At 41.9% G+C, this 25517-nt stretch overlaps 1 protein-coding gene and 1 long non-coding RNA gene across 8 annotated transcripts in view; one reads left to right on the top strand and one right to left on the bottom strand.

Annotated features, from left to right (window-relative positions):
• Positions 1 to 25517, bottom strand: part of LOC142104484 (uncharacterized) — a 290160-nt gene that overhangs the window by 12687 nt on the left and 251956 nt on the right. The gene's annotated exons all lie outside the window — the stretch shown is intronic.
• The window catches only part of CHST8 (carbohydrate sulfotransferase 8), a 260113-nt gene that overhangs the window by 205468 nt on the left and 29128 nt on the right, over positions 1 to 25517 (top strand). Inside the window, exons 1-2 of one of the 4 annotated variants that reach the window (XM_075189177.1) lie at positions 17355 to 17517; positions 23606 to 23773. The exons of the other annotated variants lie outside the window; for them this stretch is intronic. Of the exons in view, the coding sequence (XP_075045278.1) occupies positions 23752 to 23773 (22 nt within the window). The 5' untranslated portion in view covers positions 17355 to 17517; positions 23606 to 23751. Of the gene's footprint in view, positions 1 to 17354; positions 17518 to 23605; positions 23774 to 25517 lie in introns of those variants that run through there. 4 annotated transcript variants of the gene reach the window in all.

Raw genomic sequence — 25517 nt, 5'->3', positions numbered from 1 at the left:
TAAATGGTTAACACAGTTTTCTGAGTTAATGGTTAACACTCCTTTTGAGTAAATGGTTAGCGCAGTTTCCGAGTATTGGTTAGTGCAGCTTACGAGTAAATGGTTAGAGCAGCTTCCGAGTAATGGTTAGCACAGCTTCCGAGTAATGGTTAGCGCAGCTTCCGAATAATGGCTAGCGCTGCTTCCCAAGTAATGGTTAGGGCAGCTTCCGAATAATGGCTAGCGCTGCTTCCGAGTAATGGTTAGGGCTGCTTCCCAAGTAATGGTTAGGGCAGCTTCCGAATAATGGCTAGCGCTGCTCCCGAGTAATGGTTAGGGCAGCTTCCGAATAATGGCTAGCGCTGCTTCCGAGTAATGGTTAGGGCAGCTTCCGAATAATGGCTAGCGCTGCTCCCAAGTAATGGTTAGGGCAGCTTCCGAATAATGGCTAGCGCTGCTTCCGAGTAATGGTTAGGGCTGCTTCCCAAGTAATGGTTAGGGCAGCTTCTGAATAATGGCTAGCGCTGCTCCCGAGTAATGGTTAGGGCAGCTTCTGAATAATGGCTAGCGCTGCTCCCGAGTAATGGTTAGGGCAGCTTCTGAATAATGGCTAGCGCTGCTCCCGAGTAATGGTTAGGGCAGCTTCTGAATAATGGCTAGCGCTGCTCCCGAGTAATGGTTAGGGCAGCTTCTGAATAATGGCTAGCGCAGCTTCCGAGTAATGGTTAGCACAGCTTCTGAGTAATGGTTAGCACAGCTTCCGAGTAATGGTTAGCACAGCTTTCGAGTAATGGCTAGCGCTGTTTCTGAGTAATGATTAGTGCAGCTTCCGAGTAATGGTTAGCGCAGTTTCCGAGTAAATGGTTAACACAGTTTTCTGAGTTAATGGTTAACACTCCTTTTGAGTAAATGGTTAGCGCAGCTTCCGAGTAAATGATTAGCGCAGCTTACAAGTAAATGGTTAGAGCAGCTTTCGAGTAAATGGTTAGAGCAGCTTTCGAGTAAATGGTTAGAGCAGCTTTTGAGTAAATGGTTAGCGCAGATTCCGGGTAAATGGTTAGCGCAGCTTCCGAGTAATCGTTAGCAATCCTTTCGAGTAATCGTTAGCACTATACGGTCAAGAAACTTTTGCATATCTCAAAATCTCTTAAACAGCGTGCAAGAAGTATAAATGACTATGGATGATAATAAAGAACTTGAAAATGATCAAATTTTTCTACAAGGTGGTTGACAAACTGTAGTACTAAAGGGCCTATTTAATAATATTTCCCACATTACATCGATAAGTCTTCATTTTTCATTGGTGGTTATCGCTACAATAAACAAAATCACTTATCGCCAGCATTTATAGAACAAAATTTGCCAGGGCAGCTGAGCGTCTCCATAGTTCTGCACGTCAGCCGGCTTCTGTGATCTTTCTATTAGTAAAATATAATTTCAATATTATTGTCTTATCCTCCTCCGTAGTGACATTATGGATCGTTTGTCAACTCAACCAAAACTTTATTTAAAAGTGAAAATAAAATAATAGTTCATTGTGTGTTAAGGTTTGTTTGAAAAGCGCTGAAGCCGTTGTGTCAGAATATTACGTGACGTTCCAATCCCTCTACAGCCAGGGCCAGAACGTGAAATATATTTTCACAGCTGTATATTGCCACAGTACAAAATGGGGATAAAATATACCAGCTTGTCTTTCCATGCCTGTTTGAATAAACTGTTGTAAAAGATGTTTTATTTTTCTAAATTCATTTTAATTTCATCTAGTTTAATGAGCCGTCTATGGGAACAATATTTTGAAATGTGGAGCAGCGTGTTTAACGCATTACATTAAATTTACTCTTCACCAGCTCTGGCAGAGGTTCGTTCCATTTGAGAAATTATGGTCTAATTTTCCAAAACACTCTTCTGAAAAATCTAAATACACACATAATAAATTACTGTTTAGTCAGGCATTTGATTTTATATAGATTTATTGTCTTTTTGTATTGTGTTTTAAATAAGTTGTTGCTCACGCACAGTGTAAGCAGCCATTTTGTGAGTTAAACCAGTGTTCATTGGAATGCAGCCAGTTCAACAGGTAGCTGTGTCTCCTGAATATCTGGCAATGAAATGCCTAAGTGATGTGACTGTTTTTTAGTGAACTGATAGGCTGCATTATCATAAATACTGGTTCAGTTGCCAAAATGGCTGCCTATGTGATGTCACTAGTTCCCAGTGAACTGATTGGTTGCATTATCATGAGTACTGGTTCAGCCACAAAATGGCTGTCTCCAGTTTATGTAGTTGATGTCAGAATTACTCTGTGGAATTGATGATACCTGCCAGCAGTTGGCGCTACTGAGTACTGAGGCGCGGAGTCTAACACGCCCCTGGTTTTCACCAGGAACCCCTGCAAGGAGGTATGGACTTCGCTGCAAGGGACGTGCAGGTCGCGGCCCTCAGTATCAGTCAGCTGGCGAGGTAACAATGGAGGCAGCGGTGACAGCCCACCAGGATGCAGGATGGAAGAGTAGTCAGCAAGCCGGGTCACAACCAGAAGAACGGATATAGCCAAATCAGAAGCAGGAGAATGGTCAGGAAGCCGGGTCAATACCAAATATCAGTCTAAGCCAGAATCAGGAACCGAAGGAGAAGTAAGGAACAAGCCGGGTCAGAATCCAAGTAACAGGAACAAACGCTGGAGCAAGGCTGTAGACCAAATACTCTGGCACTAGACATGTGTCAGAGGCTGCTTTATATACCCTAAGGTGCCTCCTGATTGGGTTAGGGAGATTTTGGCGGTAACACATGCTGGCTGCAGACAGGTGAGCAGAGATAGCGTCCTGCTGCTAGGCAACAGGACGTGGTTGCTTGGAAGGTGCAGGCGTCCGTCTCCTGCCCCAAGTGTCATTGCGGAGACGGCGCCTGACAGTTGACAGGTGAATTTTAATCTTACTGACAGTCCCCAGGTCCCAGGCACGGTTTACGGGTGTTAAATGGCTGAAGCTCAACTTATGGCAGTCGCCGCCTGGGAGCTGCAGGGGGGAGGTGGGTGTGCGGGGGCTCCAAAAATTGTCATTTTGGCCCCGCCCCCATGATGTAATGACGTGTCTGCGGCATTTTAAAGCGGGGGCGGGGCCAAATGCCGCCATTCACAGTTTAGATTTAATTCTGCCCACTTCAGTAGGATGTGGGCAGATGCAGGAGGCTGCCATACTCTCTTGTGAGTCTGGGAGACCCACCCGGAATCAAAGAGTCTCCCGGACATTTCGGGAGAGTTGGCAAGTATGCTGAAGTGTTTCAGTACACACGCTGGCCACACACATTGCAGCCCAACCATATTGAATCACTGAAATCTGTTCAGATCTGCAAGCAAATCAGCCACAGACACGGGCAGCCATCTTGCACAGATTCAATGCGATTACAATGATCCAATGTGAATAGATTGCTATAGAATTGGCTGCACGCATTATCCTACCACGTGTCTGTGGAGATCACTGGCCAACCTGAATTTTCCATTACGGCAGAGTCCAAACCAGTTCCGCTGGATTCAGTCAGATTAGATCTGCATTATATAGGATGGGGCCACACAATACAATGGCACGTTCCTTGTGGTCACCTGACCACAGGCTTAACAATTCCATTTTATCTTTTTAATCAAAATGATTCAGTACATTCAAACTTAGATGGCGAAATCGATTGATCAGCAGGATGTTATTGTTTTGTTCGTAATTGAAGTGTGTGTATTGTAATTGTGTGATAAAGTACAACTGTCCTACAACTGTCATACATAGTACATGCACCGAAAATATTCTACTGCTCTGTCAGATCAAACTTGTAACACGGTTGTTCATTACAATTTTACAATCTGATTGAAATGTAAAAATATGATTAGTGTGACTGTCTTTAGAGACTGATCCATCCCAAATAAGCAACACATCTACATCACAAAACCTGACTTCTGGTAATATATCGACTAATTTGGTGAACTATTAATGAGTTTGCAGATTGCAAACTTGTAGTTTGCAATCTGCAATTAAAACAATAGATGTCTGTGTAATGCTAAAATGTTGTAACTCATTTCATCAGAAAGAGTAACTGTGTTCATATATTTATCTTTACGTTAATGAGAGGATTGTGGTGCTCGGTGGTGAAAGTACTTCTTTGATTGCTCATTAAAATGACAATATTCCAGCGAGTTAATGACAGAATATAAACTAAATGGCTGCCAGGTACTTTGAGGCCATGTAATTAAACAAGGCAATATTGTTCATAGTCAAAAATGCATTTAATGAATGCGATCCCTTGGACCCGGGCAACCACACTTTGATATTTAGATGTTTTCAGTCATCTTTACTGTTGTACAAAGTATCTGTAGCTGCAAGAATTTGAGAAACCTTATGACACGGCAACTTAAAATAAAAGCAAAAGCGGAATTTGCCTGAAGAGTACACGCAACGGCCGACATCTCCGTGAACGTGGCGGAAGGCGTAATAACTTTATTATACAAACTGAGCAGTATTCTAATACTTTATAGCCCAGGAAATAACGATTAAACTTTCAGACGGAAGGACAGGGGAGCTGACGGGGAGATGTAAAGTCTTCTCAGTTGTAGGGAATGTCTGCTGAATTATATTCACTTTCAATGGTTTTATAGCACATTACAAGACAGATGCATGATATAATTCCAACATCACAAACCTGGGGCACAGAGTGATTGAATCTGTAGCCAGAAAATATCTGTGCGGTACAAGCTGAGCGGAGAGCAGCTTGTCGTATAATAATTATGTATTCTTAGCGCAGACGTCGTCTAATGAGGGTTTCTGTGCTAGTCCGTTGTCTAACCTATGATTGTTAGAACATTTCTGTCACATTACAACATACGGCTGCCTGCCAGAACAGAGGCAGAACGCAGTACCGCGGCTGGACGCTGTTTGTACGTATCCGGCTATTAGTCATTACGGTAATTGGGACCTTTTCAGATAACATTGCAGAGATTGGGTGATGTGTTGTGTGAACGGTATTTTGTGCTTAAGGTCTGGTAAATTCGTCCTCTCTCAGATGGACGGGTCACCCAGCGGTCTCCATTGCTCACAGCTTTGTATAGAATCAACACTTTCCTATTGTTCCTAATGAAAGTAAGACAGGAATAAACACGGTTGGTAGGGTGGGATGATGTGGTGTGTGGGGAGAAGTGAGTGGGGCAATCGTGTTATCACCTCTGCCAAAAAGTAAAAGCAGTGGTGTTGCCCGTAGCGACCGATCAGATTCTAGCTTTCATTTATCTAATACATTCTAGAACATGATAGTTAGATTCTAAATGGTTACTATGGGCAACACCTCTCAGAAGGTTTGATATATCTACCCCTAGGTCTTTAATCATCATCATCATTTATATAGCGCCACTAATTCTGCAGCGCTGTACAGAGAACTCATTCACATCAGTCCCTGCCCCATTGGAGCTTACAGTCTAAATTCCCTAACACACACACACACTAGGGTCTATTTTGATAGCAGCCAATTAACCTACTAGTATGTTTTTGGAGTGTGGGAGGAAACCAGAGCACCCGGAGGAAACCCACGCAAACACAGGGAGAACATACAAACTCCTCACAGATAAGGTCATGGTCGGGAATTGAACTTATGACCCCAGTGCTGTAAGGCAGAAGTGCTAACCACTACACCGCGCTGCCCAAATGGGGCAGTTGAGGCTGAGCATTGACGCCCTTAGCCGTCTGCCTGTATGTACGGTAATCACAGCTTGGTTTAACGCTAAGCGCAAGATTGAACGTCTCCTGGACATTCACAGAGAACACTGTGTCACTGTGCAGCGATGGGTACACTTCAAGCATTAATATGTAAAGCACCATAAAATATTTTGAATGGTTTATTCAGAGAGAGGTGCAGGAGAAATTTGTGTTTGCTGTTTAAATGGTTGTGTGTATTATATGTGAAGAATCCAGAGCTCGCTATGTCAGTGTTTCAATTTGTCTCTAAGTGACGGGAGAGAATAGGATAAAAATATTTTCATTTAATCGCTATAAGCTTGGTAACTACGCCTGACTGTGACTGTTTTCTCTAGAGTTTTTATTTTTATGTTACATTTCATTTCAACACGTAAAACATTGAGACATTCAACTAGTAAAACCGTTACTTGCGTGTTTAATCGTACAGCGATTTAAACGCTATACGGAATAAAAACTGAATGCATCTGGGAGACAGGTGTATTAGAACAGCTGCCTTTTTCATTGGCTAACAGAAATTATGCTATTAGGGTAATTTTTCCAACACGCTGTTTTTATTTTACGAGCTGCAGCTTGCAGAGTGTCTTTATACCGGTAATATTCAGATGATTATGACATCCGAATTCTGTGGAAGTAAAACATAACAGAGCTTAAATCGACCAGGTACATTGGCTTCCCCTCACAGACCCGTACCCCCAAACAGTCCCAATATAGGCGGGACAGTCCAGATCTGAGAGTCCTGTCCCGCCCACGGACTTTTATGTCCCGCGAGTTGGAGAGATATCCCGGCACTATTGATAGTTTTATGGGGAAGTCTATTTAACCAGCACAGTGGCGGTACATGTATGGCTGCAGTGCTTGTTCTGTCTTCGCCATCTCAATATGGCGATAGACGAAAATGAATGAAAACAAAGGCTTTATTCTTTGAATAATATATTTTTTCCCTAATGGTCAATATTTTTGAAATATATTTTTATTTACTGTTTATCTATTTGTTTATTGTCTTTAAATTTTCTGAAAGTGCTTTCAGTTCCACTGTGCGTGTCTGAACCGTCTGTCCGCATCCCGCGTGCGCAGATCCCCTCAGACTGGCTCGGTGAAGTAGTGAGTTTAAGCCTTTCCGCTGCGATCTCTGTATTGCTGAGGTAGCTGATTAAAGTCCAGCTGCCCCGGGGATATTTTATTGATAAATTGTTGCGATAGATGATTTTAATAAAAGGCGATAGAAAATCAGCCTTATCGTGGCATATTAATAAATAGAATGGGAGAGATGTGCAGCACCATCTGCTGGTCATAAGTGGTACTTTGTATTTTCCCAGACAGTAACTTTTGCTTTGATAGCCCAATCCCAGGTAACTGTAATTAGGTTCATGTTAAAAAACAAATTTGGATAAATAAGATATATTTGTCACCAGAGTTGTTACCCTACCCCATATAAAGGGAAATTGCATAGGTCACTGCCTTGGAAAGCTTGCAGACAGTCTCGGTGTTCACAATAGCATTTACATGGATGCCATCTGCTTTCACTCAGCACGGTTATTAGTTGGTACCAAATCATTAATTACAGCACATGGTTTGCAAAACTGAGCTGTAGAAACCAGAGATGGTTGAAGGGTCCAGACTGCTAAATCATTGAGAGCTATATCAGCAGACAATACTTCTGTGTGTGTACAGGATAACTCAACTGTAACAGAAAATTGTTTCCTGTATTAATTAATATTAATTAACTGCTGCAGCTCTGTTATATAAGGCATGTTTAATATAGTACTACCATCCCTTCCATTACAGACATGTGAACCCCCTGCCCCATTTTTAGGGATCAGATACAGGTCGATAAACTAAATTTAGTTATTTAAGCATCTGTGATAGAACTGGCCCCGCTCCTGTAATGTGACGTTGCCAATGCACACTAAGCACCGTATCTGTAGAGCAGGTCTGGTTGCCTGTCAGTCACACCATGCTGCCTCCAGCTAACATGGCAACCTGTAAAAGGAGAGAGAGAGTGTAATGGACCTACTTAGTTACCTATAAGCACGTCATCTCATGCATTTTATTCATCTTATTAATATACAATACAGTAATGGAGGCTTTACTTCTCATTAAGTTTAAACAGTACAGTAAATCCCTAGAAATACAACAAGCAGTTAGAACTATGAATTACTTAGGCTGAGTACACACTATATAAAATTTCTCCCGATGTGATATCCTTAACTATTTTACCAATGACTGAAAAAGAAATAAAAAAGTCTTATATATTTTGTATATATTTTACAAGATTTACCATCAGATCTGTCACAAACATCGGCTGAAAAGATGGTGACTCTGCACACTCCATAGAGATCTATGGACACTGCCGGTCCTGAGTACATACACATTGCAGGATTGGAACAACATCGTTCCATCGTTAAACGAGATTTTTCGTTCAGCTTAAAAATAAAATGAAACGATACGATGAGCTTTGGAACGATAAACTTTCATCATTGGAGCGTACACACTAATGTAATATCGGGGCGAGTGGTCATTTATCCTGTGATTGGCCCGATAATTGGCTGAAAAGACTGTAATGTGTGCCCAGCCTAACTGTACCTGGTTATCACTTTGAAGTGGTGTGTGTGGAAGGATCTGCAACATACTCTGCATCAGAAAGGAATAACGTGCTGTTACCAGCAGCCAATACAACCAGCAGAGTCATTGTTAGTTGTGTCCTATATTAGTGAGGAGTTACAGAGATCATCACACTCACTTCAGATTTTGAATTTGACAGACACGTTACTATCACACCAACTGTACCCATCACGCAGTGGATTTAGGGCTTTTTTTTCCTATAATAAATAGTGTTTAAATGAGCAAATACTGTAATCCTTAAGAGGATTTTTGCACCTTCACGTGACTTTAATGTTTTGTCTTGTACATTCCGTTTTGCAACTTTTCCTAAATACATTGCATTTTCTTACTATTATTATTATTATTAATCTTTATTTATAGGGCGCCACACGATTTCCGCAGCGCCGTACAGAGTACAGACAGTGAAACATACAGGGTAGAACCATACAGAATAATAAACAAAAATACCAGGACTTCAAAGCTCGCAACATAGCTTACACATTGAGGATGGAGCAGAAGAATAGGTAGAGAGACCGGAGGGACGAGGGCCTTGCTCGTGACAGCTTACATCCTAGAGGGCTGTTTTATATCACCTGGCAGAGATCTTTTATTTCCCTGGGAAGCGACACAAACCTCTCTGGATATAACTGTATAACACAAAGCCAGAGGATCCGCTGCGGAGAGCGCTTGGTGCCCAGCGCATGCAGGGTGACACCCAGCTTGGGCTCTCGGTAGGCTTCACTGCACATGCTCCGGGGTCGCAGATCAGGGGCCCTCAGTAGCGAATGGACTGGATCCCATAGCAGCCATATGGGCAGTATTTCTGCCCTGTGTCTCAGCCTAATATTATTACAGTACATGACTTCTGGAAAAAAGATTAAGCAATATATTCAGTAATAGTTGCTGGAGGGCATGTATAAGCCAGTAAATTAAAGTCATCTGAAGGTGGAACCCGCTTTATAAGAGGATCTGGAGTGACGTTATACAGTATTCCTCCCTATGTTCTATTCTGGTAAATGTAACATATGCACTTATGTTCATAAGGTTCCCTTTGTTTTAGCTTCTTATCACCTGCAGTAAAAGATTCTTTGTTTTGATAATCATCTAGAGCCCTATTACATCTTTCGCAGACAATGTAATTTGGACGTTAGCATTGTTCTTAGTGTTCCATTCCAACCAGGGCCAGATATGTGTGGTCTGTGTGTGTTCTCCCTGGGCTTGTCTGTGTATTCCCCGGGTGCTCTGGTTTCCTCCCACTCTCCAACAACATACTGGTAGGTTAATTGGCTTCTGAAAAAAATGGACCCTGGTCTGTGTGTGTGCTGGGAAACTAGAGTGTAAGCTCCAATGGGACAGGGACCGTGAATGACTAGTACAGCCAGGCGAGTTATGATTGGCGCTCTATAAATAAAATGATAATAATTACAATAAAGCACGGACAGTGGACACAGGGTAACAGAAGCTGGCGCTGTGTACCGCAGCCCTGCAGTCTCTGAACCCAGGAGTAATAGACGAGAAGGGAAAAAATCTCCATGAAATAATTATTTTGCTGCAGAACTGTCATAATGAGGTCTGCGCGGCTGCGACAGCAGTGCCCGCTCATCCAGCTGTCACAATTATTGTGACACATCGCCTGTGGATTGGCACAACTCCACTAATCAAAGATCACACATCTGTGGCACACATCGCCAATTAAATCCGCTGGCTGTTAATGTTGGGCCGGGTTAATGAAACGAGAACACAAGCTGCATATATCATGTTATTCTCTGCCTTCTTCCCAGTAATAATATGCTTTTAATAGTATTACATCAGTGTAACGGAATAGAGCAGACTGGCGACATTCTATTCTTCTTCCAGGTCATTTAGGCGTTTACTTATCTTTCCCTGTCATTTGCTGACCAGTGAGACTGACTTGGAAAGCGCTGATCAATGGTTAACGTGGCAAAACCAACGTTGTGTGCATATAAAGGGACATGTTATTAATCAGTATTTACTTTAAAAACAATAACGGTAATTTAAAAAAGTGCAGAATATTCATCTCCTGCAGGAGCAATGGCGCTTGCACCTAAATTTTTGTGCGAATGCTGTATTTTTTTTATGGGGGAGGGTGTGGGTTTTGTGGTAGAGTCCGTGGGGTGCAAGATGTAGGATCTTGTGATGGTAGGAACTGCGCAGATGAGGGATATGTGCATGAATGTGCCCAATTATGCAGCCACACCACACTCGCCTACTCTCCCGGCAATGTCTGGGAGACCTCTGATTATCTGGGAGGCCTCTTAGGCTACCGGGAGAGTGGGTCATCTTCTCACACTGCCCAGGTCCTAGTGAAGTGGGCTGGACAGGAGCCTTTTAGCGACTTGTGGAAAATTGGGGCATTTTGCTCAAGGGGTGCGATGAGATGACCACAGCAATGTTTATTGGGGCCAAAATTACTGGGTTTACACCACCCCTACCCAACTCCCACACCCAACATTTAAAACCCTCTCCCGGTATCTAAAGGCGAGGGAGTTTGCTATGGTTGGTAAGTATGACCCACATACATGAACCAGAGATGGGGAAGCCAGGTATTGGCCGATACTTCCAATGGGAGACACTTTGAGCACCTCCCAGTTTAAGTGAAATGCGTCCGCCCAGCCTAAGCCGGATTTCGGCCCAAGTTGGTCACAAACATATGATGCAACCAACAGGTAGTAATGTAGGTGATAATTAATTTAGGTGACATGACCAGACAATTAGTAATCATTAACAGATATAAATTTGGTATTTATTTAGGTTTATAAAGTTAATGATAGTTTACTGCAGTGTATTGAGGGGGGGATGTGACAAATTGTTTGATAGATAATGTAATGGGGGATAAAATATGAAATGTAGATTTAGAACTGACCAGTGCAATACTGAAGGGTAATGAACTAACTGCTTCTGGCGGAGGAGTAGCTGATGGGATAAACTTCAATCCAGTGATTAGTTCAATGGATGTCGCAAAATGAAATTGCACATAAAAATGATGGAAAAACTACATATTATATACAGGTAATTAAAGCCACAGATTTGTGTTCATTGCGGATGAAACTGTTCAAAGCTGCAATCTTATATCAATTAACACTCATGCAAACATGCTCATTGTTTCTGAAATGTCGCAGTCCGCTCAGCTTCACGTTGTCATAGTATATTTTCCATCGAGGGCCATCCTTGTATAATGTGTGTTGATGAATATATACAGTGTGTGGCTGTCGGTCATCTTCTCGGTTGTGTAATGTGTCCGTGACAAGTGCAGCGTTGCAATAGTTAAATCGTTTCTCCATTTAGTGTAAAATGCATCTTTCCCTTTCTCCCCCCTGGATGGCCTGTCCTTGAACGTCTCCTAGCAGAGAATATCTGACGTTCATGGTGAGGAGGATATTAATCCACACTGAAGCCGGGCAGTAGCGGCTGGAGCTATAGTCCTCACCTGTGCTCACATTTGAAGCCGTAGCACAGACGATTTTGACCTTTTAACCGACGTCACATTTCTAAAAAAAAAAAAAAATATCTCATTGGAGGCAGCTGATTAGACTCATAATTATCCATTAGAAGATTAAGGGATTTATATTGTTTTGGAGAAGTGAATGTTGTGGACGTTAAATATCTTGTGTAACCTTTGGACGGTCCATATCTACAAACTACTCTGTTTCTCCAGCTCTCTTCAAGGATTAAATATTTAGTTTTAAATTTCTTCCACCGGTTCGTGATCCATTATCACGGTTTATGTATAAGCTGCACTGTGCCCACAAATCCTCTATTTGTTATGTATCATGGCCGTGTGTTCGTGTTGTTGTTTCTACCACAATACTTTGTCTGTTGGACTTTAAAGGAAAAAAATGTCTCTAAAACACGGGCTCCCGTGTTCTCTGTGTACCAGACACGTTACCACTGAAGAAAAACCGAGGATGTCTGACAATTGGGATTCTCTACTAGTAGTATACAGAATGACTGTTTAATGATAATTTGGTTCCTTGGGCCTTTGTAATAATGGGCATTTGTTCTGGGCCTCATACAGCCCTAACATTAGCCCAGGTCTTAAATCTGAAGCTACCACAAGCTTTACCCCCTAGGCATTAGGGCTGTGGTTAAGTCTTAGCATTAAACCTCTAGGTCAGTCTCTACGTATGACCACAGGGGCTGATCCTGAGCACCAGACAAGAGTCCTCTCTAATTCAGCCACACACATGGATGACCAAATAGAGAAACACAGAATCACTTCTGGCCTTATACTGGGGTCTGTTTATGTAGATGACCCCGCGCACACTCAGGCCGATCCATCTCCCAACATCTAGCATAAATAATCTGCTTGCTTTATGTTGGATTATTACCAGGCATCTCCCTCATTCTGAGGCTACACCCGCTGCGATATCCCGTCATTGCTCTTTATCGCCGGTGATACCGCAGTGTGTGCGACCAACTTAAAACTATTCCAAGTCCTAACAGGGTTCTGATCTTCCCGCCCCAAACTCTAAAAATGTAAGACTGTCATTTCTAACGGTAGAAAAGTGCAGGAAAAGATTTTCCACTGGAGAACAGTTGTTTATTTTTAGTGTAAATCCACCTTTGCAAACTTTTATTTTGGATCTCGAAATAGATCCAAATTGGGGTGACCGGCGTATGCACACAGGTGCCCGGCCTTCCACTACTGTGAGCGTTCTAGCCCTGATCCTGCTTCTAATGTAGGTGTTGAGGCCCGGAGAGATTTATGTCTGCCCAATAAAAGCCCTCGCTTCCTGCAGAGAGAGAGAGAGGGCTGACAGTGCACGCCTGCTTAGCTCTCAGAGACACAAACCAGGGCTGGAAATATCACCGCCACTGATGAGCAGAATTTAACACGGCAATAAAGAGAATAAAACAGCTGTCTTACCGCTCTGACATCCTGAGACCTCACAGAGGAGAAAAACGCAGCCCGAAAGGCGATTTTATTTAGTATTTCTTTTGTGCCAACAGCAGTGGTGATGGCGATATAAGAAGAGTAATTCCCGACTAGGCTGAAAAAGATATTTCTGTCTGAAGTCCTTTTGTGCACCAGCCATTTCTCTCAGTGTGAGGAAGCACTAAGAGATATTGTGTGGTGACATTTCAGATTACTTATTTGCTAAGCGCATTTCACGGTACACGCCCACTTTCCAATCTTTGGCTCTGGCCCATTCGCTTACGCCTAGCTTTGAGCTGAAAATTCATATTTTCTTACACTTTAGAACCCCCTCTCCGTATTCATGTCAGCTTCCCTGAATGACAGCGAGGAGACCTTGATGCTGTCATTCTGTACCCATGTTCTTTGTTTGTGTCAGTGTTTTAATTACATTGTTCAAAGTGTGGTTAGAAATGCGTCTCATTGGAAGTGTATGAGGAGACCACATTTTTCACCACCTGAGAAGACCGTGTGCATGGAGAGAACAGGCTGTGTGCTCTCCTTCCCCTTAAATGTGCTTTCTTCACCCTCGGTGAATGCCCTCTATCCTCCTAGCAGAGAGCGCAAACCTTTGCCCACCGGCAGAAGGGGCAACATCATGCGCTTACCCACACAAGTGGGCGCAGTTACGCAAAAGTAGGAGGGTTAAGTCACAAAAAAGCATTTGTACTTTTTTCGTACAATAACCTTATTGTTTCTGTGGGTGAATTTCTTATCTTGGTTTGTTGTTACATTAAAGGAATTGTTTTGAACAATCCACTGTTTGCATTGCCACTGCCCTGTAGAAATTCAGTGGTGGTCCTTCCACTTAAATCCAAACTATATGAGGCTATTTTCAAACTGGTACTGGACGACTGTTGATAACAGTACTGCCTTTAACCACCCAGGTCATTTCTTAGCATAGCTGCTACCGTCAAAACCATACTTACCAGATTGGGACAGAAAAGGGATAAATTAGGCTCCGACTCATCTACCCAACCAATCCCCTGATCCGGCCGACTATCTCTCAACTGTGCTGAGACCCCAAAGGTCCACACTCCTTTCGTGATCCAAACACTGGGGCTGCCCCACCAAATACAAAAATATTGGGAAATAAGATGAAACCACAGATGGAGGGCTACCCTTGTGGATAAATAGAGCCACACACTTTTTGGAGAAATGGCCCACGAAGTGTGGTAAGCAGTTGATCACACCTCCATATTATATATATATATATATATATATTATTAAATATTAACATACAGAACATATACATGTTGTGCCCAATACAAAGAGGCTCTCACATCACTGACTCTCTCATTTCTTACAATTATTGTAATGTTTGTAACGACTGAGGTCCATTGTGTAGTTATGTCTCAGGGACTCTAGCGATATAGGGTTTAGTACAAGGATAGTTTGGTCTTTTTTCTTTTTAATACTTTTCTAGAAAGAAAATGCTTCTTGCAACAATACAAACGAGTTTAATCTAGAACGGAATGAGTTTGTTTTTTTTATAGAAAATAGATATATTTATATAGTGTAACGTGCGGACAGTTCCTGGGATAAATTGCATCTTTCTGGGAAGCGAACACACCAGCCCCAGAACGAATGTTTGTAATAACCAGAAACAATTAGTGCGTTTTGTGATGTCAAGGTTCCTCTCCCTCCCTTACACCAACAACGTTGACTCAGATTTGTCTGTTTCACATTTTTCTATCTTCTCCAGCACCATTAACCTTACTTAGGGAAACTTTCATTAGTAACCTTGTAACAAGTTAATATAGCTCATTATAACAAAGCTCTATTCTCTTTATGGCCTTTTATAATTATTCCATAAAAACGCATTAACACATAAGTTTTTTTCCTGCATATTTGCATTTACTGATATGAGGGGGAGCTGTATATATATATATATATATATATATATATATCTACTCTATTGCTCTAGTAGAGCAGTGTCCCCATAGGAACGATAATTATATAATATATATTATAGTGCCTCCTGTTTATAATGCTATTTTGGCGAACAAGCCAGGACTGGTGAAACGTACGGAACACGGCACAAATACATTCTTTTTATATCTGTAATGTCATGTCTATATATTTGCACAATTACAATGGTTGTGATGGGGAAGAACGGTAAGACGATTGCATGGATGCAGAATTGATTAGAGGCGCTGTGCACATCTTGCGGTGTTGGTGTCGCCTTTATGATACGGTAACGAAATGCAAAAAAACAACATTTAGTTTTGCAGCACAGGGTATTAAAATAAAATGAGTTTGGTGAGCATCTGATAAAGCCTATCCTGTAAAATGACCATTTTTACACGTCCTCCGAGATGAGGGTGATCAGGCATCGTCATTAACTTAAATTGGACTCCTTGGGCACCATCTGCTGCCCGTTATATGGGAAAGTTCATTTATATATGTGCGAGAGCCCATGTAAGTAACAGAGTAATACGCACACACATGACGCATAAAATGGAGATCTTAGTCACAGCACTTATCAAGACAGGAGTGAGGCAACAACAAACAGGTTTTTAGGATAAAAATTGGAGACTCGCAATTCAGAGGTGGGTCCAAAGATGTTTTTTTTTAAAAAAAATTTGGGGGGGAAGGGGGGGTTAAATTCTCTGCTATGTGCCACAAAGTGCCTCCGGAATGGTCCCTGAAGGCCCTCCGCGAGGATGCATCTTCACTAATGTTTTCACGGACCCCATAGAGCCTTAATCCCCCCCAGCTGTCCTCAATCTGGTCAGCACAAAGCAACCTCCAAACAGCAGAATTTGGGGTGTGCACACAGAGGAAGGGGTGAGGCTGAGCACATAACTATGTATGTCAGCACTTATTTGTGGTTCATAAATGATCCCTTAGGGGTAGGTTTGTCGAACCTTATAAAGAGTGGAGGCGTTGCCCATAGCAACCAATCAGATTCTTGCTCTCATTTTCTAGAATGTACTAGATAAATGACAGCTAGGATCTAATTGGTTGCTATGGGCAACACCTCCACATTTCCTTTTTAGAAGGTTTGATAAAGTTTAGTGATTTTGATCCTTTGACAAAGAATCAGCCATGTTGCCTGATATTGTGGTATGTGCATCATCTCAGTAAGTCATCTGGCACTTAATTAAGAACAATATTATAGAACTGGAAAATGACCTGGGCAAGATATCTGCCCAGAGTGTCTAATCTGTGTAATTGGCTTATTCTGGTAGATTGTGCCTTGACAGGATCAACTGTGTGGGTGGCCACATTGGACAATATCACCCATACGCCATCACTGGTGCCTGTTAATGCGATGAGATGATGACTACATAGCGCATACCTTCCAACTATCCCCAATTACTGTCCCCAAAAGGCGTGATGTTTTTGTGTCATCCCAATATGGGCGTTACTGGGCTGATGATTGCATTACGGGGGGTATGCATATGGGATAATAGTGTCTTCATTCAAGTTAATTTACTGACATGTCCGATAATGATCCGATTGATTTCGGGTTAGATCATTGGGTGCCAGGTCATTTTGGGGTGATGCGATATTGTGTGAATGCCCAATATCGCAGAGTGTGTTCAGCTTTATTCTTTAAGTAGGAAACCGGCAGCCCAAGCACGCTGCCAGCTGGGATAGATACATGCTACCACACAGTGTTCTAGACACAATTTGCAGAAGTACAATAAACCAATCTGCTGCTTTGCTAAGTTACCTGTAAGTCGTCTGCAGTAATGACTCCCGGTTCCCGCTCAGCAATTACAGCCGGCATTAGCAAACATTCATTCGCCAATTCTGCCTTTAGGTTAGTGTGACCCAGGTGGATTATTTGACAATAGATGGGGTTAAAAACTTAATTCAGAGTCTTAAATATAAATAAGGCTGTTTTTATGTTAATGTGAAGCATATCACCAAGGAACACCAGGCCCAACTTTCCCAATACAGATGAGAATTAAATTAGCTTTTTTTTTTTTATTACCTGAGTTTACTGTCTTCAGTTCTGAATTGAAATGTACTGTAGTAGAATACAAGCTGTACCATAATTACCCAAATGCCTGCAATAATTTAATCTAAAAAGCTTTCATTTCATCATCTTATGCAGAGAAACAAACCTGTTATACCCAGCATCATGCATATAAGCAAATCTCCAGCCGCCGGCAAATGGGCCCATTTCAGAGGCGGTTACAGGAAGTCTGTAGGATATTGTGCAGTGTTTTCTGAACACAGAACTGACTGCATACAAAGTAGGAGCCGTTCAATCCCCTGAGTCAGACGCTGATCTACTGGGATGGGTGCTGGGTACTGCAGGTGATTATATTAGTCTGAGTAACTGTAATTACTGTTACACACATACCGTTCTTAAGAAAATCTGCTATACCGCTGGCTCCCTTCTTCTCTGACTTCATTCTATTTGTTGTTTGTGTGGGCAGTCCCGTGGGCTGAGGAGCCTATCAGACTAACCTCATGTGATCAACTAAAGCCAATAGGCTGAAAGCTGACAGTCTTGCTACAGTTTGATGTCACAGAAAGTTTTTGTAAGAGCCCATTGTGCATGCTCTCCTGCCCCATACTTAGGATGTTTCAATAAATATTGATAGAAGTATTTAGAAGAAATGGAATGACTTTAACAGGTGGTTATTTGAATAATCTCTCCAATCCCCAACCTCCTCTCTACCCACCCTCCTTCCTGCCCCTTCTGCTCTGCCAACAGCCATGCGGATCACCTCTTCCCACTCTGGCTGCACCCACCTGTGGAACGATCTTTCACCCCTATCAGCTCAGCCTCAACGCTCAAAGGCTTAAAGTATGGCCTTAAAATGAATTTCTTTATTCAAGCCTATCAGTCCTCCTGACTCCTTTGCCTGGGCTATCTCCCCCAATCAGCGCCACCCTATCTGTGTCTTTCTCTTCCCTTTAGGATGCACAAGCTGGGCCCTCCTTCCTTGTATTCTCCTTCCACCATTGCATCACCCTCTGTACCTGTAGACCGGCTTCCCTAGCCCTGTGCCCAGGCCTACTTAACACTGGACGTTACCATCACTCTCACTCACTGTACTGTATATAATCTGATCTGCATTAAGAAGTTATCTGTGTGGAATCTGTTAATTAGTAGATGTCTGCAATCTGAATAACTATGTTTAGTTCAATAATGTATAATGTAATATATTATAAATCGTTGCGGTCTGTGTATTGTACACTACTACTGTCACAAATAAACTTGCTCTGATGGTCTTACCTGCCGGCATCGGCGCTGCTAAGATAGGAGGCCCGGAGTCTAAACACACCTCAGGTCTTCACCAGGGACCCCCGCAAGGGGATTTTGGGTTCCCTGTAGAGGCGTGCAGGTCACGGCCCTCCCAGTGACCTACCAGCGAGGTATAGGTGATAGTGTACTCGTAGAATCCAAAGGTCAAACTGAACGGGCAAATCAGGTACCGAAGGAATAGGCAGAAGAAGAGTCAGCAAGCAAAAGGTCAAACCAGGAAATCAGAGAGATCCAAAGGAATATCCAAAAAGAGAAGTCACAGAAGCCAGGTCAAAATCCAAGGAATAGGGAAGCTCAGGAAACAGGTGCTGGAGTCTTGGGACCAAGATACTCTGGCACCCTAATGGTGCCAGAGTCAGGTTTAAATATATGCTGTCACCCTGTCATTGGTGGACGTGGGGTCAGTGGTCAGTTGTTCTGACCGCCTGGGCCTCAGCGAAGGCGACCGTCTCCGGCACCCAGTGTGTGTGCGGGGACGGTGCCTGACAACTATACTATATATAAGTCATACTTGCCAACTTTTCCTCGTTGGCTTCAGGGAGATCCCGGGGGAGGTGGGCGTGCGGGGGCGGGGCTTGATGAATCACAACATTTTAGCCCCGCCCCTAAATGATTGTCACAATTTTGACCACTTACAGCAGGGGGCAGGGCTAAGATGACACAATATTTGCGTCATTAAGCTCTGCCCCCCGCCACTTTATCTATTGCAGAGGCGAGAACCGGGAGGTTGCCCTGCTCTCCCGGGAGGTCTCCCAGAAATACGGAAGTCTCCCGGACATTTCAGGAGAGTAGGCAATTATGCGTTAAAGAAAAGCAGCTAATGAATCTCTAGAGACTGAAGTGTCTTTTACATTTCTGTCTCCATTACTGAAGTCATGTTGTCTTACCTGTCAGTCTTTGATTAAATTTTGGTCTCCATGAAAATGGCCACCTCCATAGGCATCAATACATGGATATAGGACACAATTTCTGAACTGTGTCATCATGCCACAGATGGTGAAGCCAACCAGGTCTTGTACTGGCTCAGCATCAGGGAGAATGCCAGACTCTTCAGGGAGTGAGGGAGATCACCCCTATTTCAGGGAGTCTCCCTGACATTCAGGAAGAGTTGGCAAGTATGATATAAGTCCTGTACGACGCTGCAGACCTTTTGTGGTGCCTTATAAATAAAAGCTAATAATAATAAATTAAGGTACACTTTACAAATCCCTCGTAGACCAGAAACAGAGGTCTAGTCCAATCTGGGCAGCAGTATGAATACTTTGTCAGCAGTGTATTTGGTATGTATGGTTGGATTGTAAACATAGGTAAAATTGCATTGCGACTACTAATGACAGTGCGCAACATCCACAATGACGGTGACCGCGGCCAAGGAAGATGTTTAGTTGTCGGATGTGCCTCTGGATCGCTGGGCTTGCAGAATATTTTAGATGCAGAGAAATAGCATACATTGTATAAATATGCCAGGCCTCTCTGCCAGCCCCATTACAAGAGCAACAAATCCTCTCTCTCTGGGTATGCATAGGAAAGAGTTCTCGGGTCAGGGCCTTAGTTTCATGTCTAAATCTGCAAAAACTTTATCACTACAAAGGAGATCAATAAAAGATTCTGGAATTAATTTGACTTATACCAGATCAGGAGGCAATCATTCAGACAGCTGTGAAAGCGTAAGTACCATTTGTATAGACGGCAAATATATTAATGTTCTTACATGATTTTTAGGGCAAAACAATGCCTTTTCAGCACAATAGTTTCTATTGCACACAAATTATTGTACTCTCCTTCTTTCTGGCACCAGCACTGCCTAATAAGGATGTCACTGATTCCTGCTAGAATTTTAGGGTGATATAAGATATCTTCAATGCATACTTGGCCACACTCTCAGAATGTCCGTGAGGCTCCTGAATTTCGAGGAGTCTACCAGAACAGTAGGCAGACTCCTGGATCCCTGCAGGATCGGGGCTTAATGATGCAATTATCATGGAGATCCTGAATGGGAGGTTCCAAAAGCTGGCAAATATGTTTTAATGGGTGTAAAAGTTTGCATCTTAAAGGTTGATCCCCTAGCACCAGAAAAAAACTAAATAGTGAAGGAAGATAGTAGATATTCGTGCGCATGAAGAAACTCGTTGAATTCCACCCAAAACAGAAACTTTAGTTTTGTGTGGAATTAAGATAAAAAGAATACTGAATATTATGTACTTGCAGTCTGGCATTTATCTGACAAGTCTCTCAATGTCTTTATTCTTGGGCCTTTCTTCCAGCAGACTGACCTTGTGTTGCCACTGGGTTACAGCAGACCTCAGAGTTGTAATATTCAGTATTAATGTTTAACTTAATGAACTGAAAATTCAGTTTAGGGAAGAGTTATTCTTTAACTTCTGTTTCTATTTGGTTATTATTCAATTTATCAACTTGTATTTTCACTTAATGATCCTTTAATATTTAAAATAAAGATATCAGTGTTAAAGGGCAAATACAACGTATCGGTCACAGATCAGACGTCTGTGTGGTTATGATCAATAGTTTCAGACAGGCTCATGGTCACTTAAAGGTCAGAGCGCTCGGTATGAAATCCTACATGGATCAGCTATCAAACAAACCTGGTGCAAATGGTATTTACGCTCTTTCATATTTAACATCTCAAATGGTCATAGGCATATACGCATTTCACCACCTCTCTTCATTCTACATTCTTAAGGGATCAAAGCTAGCCCATAATGTAAATTGTGTATTGAAAAAACAAACTCTCTTAGGGTAGTACACTACACACATAGGAAGCAATACTAAGCATAAAGAGCTTTAGACACTTAAGGAAACCTACAGCGGTAGAGATAACAAGATACTTCACCTAAGAACTCCTCTCTACGCGTTTCACTTTGTGGCTTCATCAGCGGCTTATAGGTTGACATAATGACAGCCTTTTATGAAGATGAAAACAATATCATTCAAAAAGAAAGCTGTTTCCATACATTTATTGTAGAACACGTATTGAAAGTCAATTAACATTGATTATTATATAAAATGGTCACTAAAATTAAACCATAGGACTATATACATGCACATTCATTCTTAATAAAACTATTCAGAACATTGTATAAAAATCACTTTGGATGTTATAAATATCCTCATTTATCTAGATTTTTAGATTTGGAGGCCACAGGGACAGAGTAGCATTAGTGCTATCACCAGTCGCCATCAGTCAGTTGTTAGTGTTTAAGACTGCACCTTTGTATGAAATAAGATTCACACGTCCAACTTGATGTACAAAATGGGTATCTGCCACTGATCCTTTGGTTTCCCCAGGGCAAAGTCCCGTCACCACAAGACAAAGCCCTTCTCTTGTCATCAACTCAAAGCTTACACTCTCTATCCTCACGAGACAAAAGTACCCCCACACTCTTGTTACCCGAAGACAAGCCTCCCCATCTCTTGTCTCCAAAGACAAAGTCTCCCCCCAAAAAATTCCCACTCTCTAGTCACCTCTTGTTTCTTCTATGGAAAAGGGCCCCCTAACTCTCTCTCTATCTATATTTGTCGTATTACAAGCACTGTTGTTTCCCTTAGGAGAAGACTACTGGAGGGCAGAGTCTATGGAACATACTGAACAACTGTACATGGATGACAGAATGACCCCTTACAAATGAAACATCCATCAATTTAAATCTGAGAACACAAGTGCCGGCTGCTTTATCCTCAGAGAGTGACAGGAAAGGTCCATGTTACAGGGGGAAAGTAGAGCATTTTCTTTCCTAGGTGAGAAGGAGAATGAAAGGCAGCACGTGTCAGCTCCTTTTACAGGCTGATAATCCCTCTGATTTATCACTGATCCAAACAGTCGAAATTTTTCCATGTTGAACTTCAATATTTTGACAAGGTGGTTTAACCTTTCCAGAAATCCACCGCAGGAGCAATATCCCCCTGAAGCTTCTGAGACTGAAAAGGAGATTGAATAAAGACCTTGATGTATTTTTATTCTAAAAGACTAGGATGTATTCCGTCCCTAAAATTTAAAGGGATTCAGCCACTCTCCGTATTACAAGAAAATCCTGAAGGCAGGAAATTGAAAACGAGAGAGAATTTCTGAGTGAAAATTCCTGCTGAGCTTCGCGGTTGTAAGGAGTTAACTTTCCTTTGTCCTTGAAGGAGCCTTTTCCACCCAGCACTGAGTAACTTAAGTTTCCTGCAAGAGATTGCTGGAAACCAGAGAATTGTCCATCAACTCCAAAAACTGAACCTACAGCAAATCAACATGTCTATGCAAGAATTCAGATGTATAACAGACCTTACAGTAGACCAGTCCTCTCCATGTAAAATTCACATTGCGGGGGGGGACTTTTAACTAGACTATTACTTTTTAAAAGTACAGAGATTTATTTTTGTTATTATAGTTATATATTCCTTAAAAATAGCAAGCATTTCTGGAATAAATAACAAGCACGATGTATTGGTTGTTTACTCTTAACTTGTTCTTGAACAGAAAACTAAATTTGTTATTGGATATTAAAGGGACTCTAATCCTTTATTTTCTATTTTACCTTTTGTATTTGTGTAATGTAAAAAAAAAAAAATTATTATGTAATTATATTAAACTATGTTTACTGAGCTTCTATGTGTTGCGGAGTTTACAATCTAATCTAGTTTCCATTATATCTTTCTCTAAAGGACAGCACTGTCAGGCTACTCAAATTGCCGGCCATTACAGTACAAATCTCTGCTCATCTTTCTGTGCACCTTTATGGGGTGCCAGGAAAAATGAGCAGAGATTCCTGCCATAACATCGGCACAATGCGTCTCCATGGATGTTCTATAGACACATCGTACTGAATTGAATATCCCCTTTTATGTCATAATTTGTTTACCTTCTCCCAGAGTTCCCCTGTGAATCTTATTAAGGGGTGATGATATTTTTACATTACCATAGGGGTGTAGCTGAGTGGAAGGAACATATGACATCATTGACTCTTTCTGTGTGATCAGAATCTGATTAGAGTTGTCTAAGTAGGATATAATATTAAGTTTGGTGTGTACGCGGTCATTGGCTGACAGAGAAGTAGAAAGTAATGGAGGCACTTTAAGATGTTTGGCCCGATGGCTGAATGACCGTATTTCGTCATATTTCAATTCCAGGAAAATATGCACCAAGAAGGATATGGTAGTAAAAAAAGAACATTATTTACAAAAGAATACAGATCTGTACGTCAGAGTGTCAATCCAGAAACTCGGACCAGGGCATAGCCGTAAGCTGCGTTTTATAAACAAAATTAACACCATTGATGACCAATCGCATTCAACCAGGTAATTAATTGGACCAATAATGTATGTGAAGCAATACAGATTATATAAATGGTATTTTTACTTTTCAGTTTAAAGCTTCTTATAAATAACCTTGTGTGCTTCTAGAAAAATCCCCTTCTTGCAGCTAAATAGAGAAAGTCTTTACGTAAAAAATATTTTTCATATAAGCGGGATGTAGGAAGTGAACCTTTCAGCTTTCCACATGATTGTGTGTGGGCAGATTGGACAAATCATGGGTTGTCCAGCTTACAGGTCTATCAACCAGATCTGCCCACCGATCTACCAGATCTGCCCACTGATCTACCAGATCTGCCCACTGATCTACCAGATCTGCCCACCGATCTACCAGATCTGCCCACTGATCTACCAGATCTGCCCACATATGAGGAACTTGAATAATCATCTTTATCAAATGTGGATGGACTCAATTGGAATGGGCGCATTTACCATCTGTTCCAATCTACACCTGATGGATACTGTTCAGGTGTGTTTGGCCCATATTACTAGCTAACTATATGCTGCCCGCAGGCTATACTATACCTGTCTACTCTCCCGGGAATGTCCAAGAAGCTTCTATTTTCAATTCTTCTCCCAGACCCCCTGGAAAGCAGAACTTCCTCCCGGATACCAACCACTTCACTAGGAAAACCTGTGGCCTCAATGACGTCCTTTGCGGTGAAACGCGTCATTTTGCGCCCCTCCCATGGGTTGATGATGCCCACGGAGATGGGGCCAAATAGATGACATTTGCTGTGCCAGGCCCCGCTTCCTGCTCCTGCCACTTGACCCCCCGGAATCTCCCAGAGGGGACGTTATTAAAGTTGCCAAATATGGGCCATACATAATTCTTCTTTTATGACAGGATCACTTTGAGGACATTTATTTTGCTTGTGATCTGCATAAAACATTCACTTCAGCAGAACGAGGCTACAGATTTCTGGGTCATTAAGATTAATTTGCCTCCAGTCCAAAATGCTCCTAGACTGGGCTTGAATCTAATGGGATTTCCCTACTGGACACTCGGATATATTTAGATTATTGACTTTATGATACTGAAGTTCAACAAAGAAATATCCCTAACTCTGGTATCAGCTGTTAACGCTTTATAGTAAAGTAACAATAATGTCAGCAACATTACGATATATACGTTTATTCTTACCCCTGTAAATGTCTCCATACTTTCTCTGCACTTTGTTCTAACTGTGTGTAGTAGAAAAACCAGGTATACGTCTTGCATGGAAAATGTTAACAATTCAACTTTGATTGCCATTTCCACTTGTCTTCTCTGCGTGTAGCTGACATCTGGAAATGCTAAACGCTGTTTGACTTGAGTTTCTGTATAGAACTGGACTGCAGTTTGTTATAGAAGAAAAATATCTTGTAAATGTAGTTCTATAGCTGTATCACCAGGGGACTCCAGCTAAAAGCTTCCAGCTTCCATGGGGAACGTTGTATCCATAGAGCTGGATCGGACCCTAAAAGTGAATAATGTTTTATAGAGCTGCAGGATGAACACTTTTTTGGATTATTTAAAGAGGATAACAACCCAAAACTAAATATTTAGTTGTGGATAAAGTTCAGTGGGTTAATAGAAGAACCCAAAATTATTTTTACCATGTATGCGGCATTTGGGACGGTAGTGGTCCCACGCCACCCTCCTCTCACCTCTTAATGCTCAGCCTGTTGTAAATAAGTACAATTTGTTGTTTTTTTTATATATACATTCATTGATGTGGTTTGGTGG

The sequence above is a fragment of the Mixophyes fleayi genome, chromosome 10 (genome assembly GCF_038048845.1).
Source record: "Mixophyes fleayi isolate aMixFle1 chromosome 10, aMixFle1.hap1, whole genome shotgun sequence".
Lineage (NCBI taxonomy): Eukaryota > Metazoa > Chordata > Amphibia > Anura > Limnodynastidae > Mixophyes > Mixophyes fleayi.
Note: the sequence above shows the minus strand (reverse complement) of the source record. Positions and strands in the feature narration are given on the sequence as shown.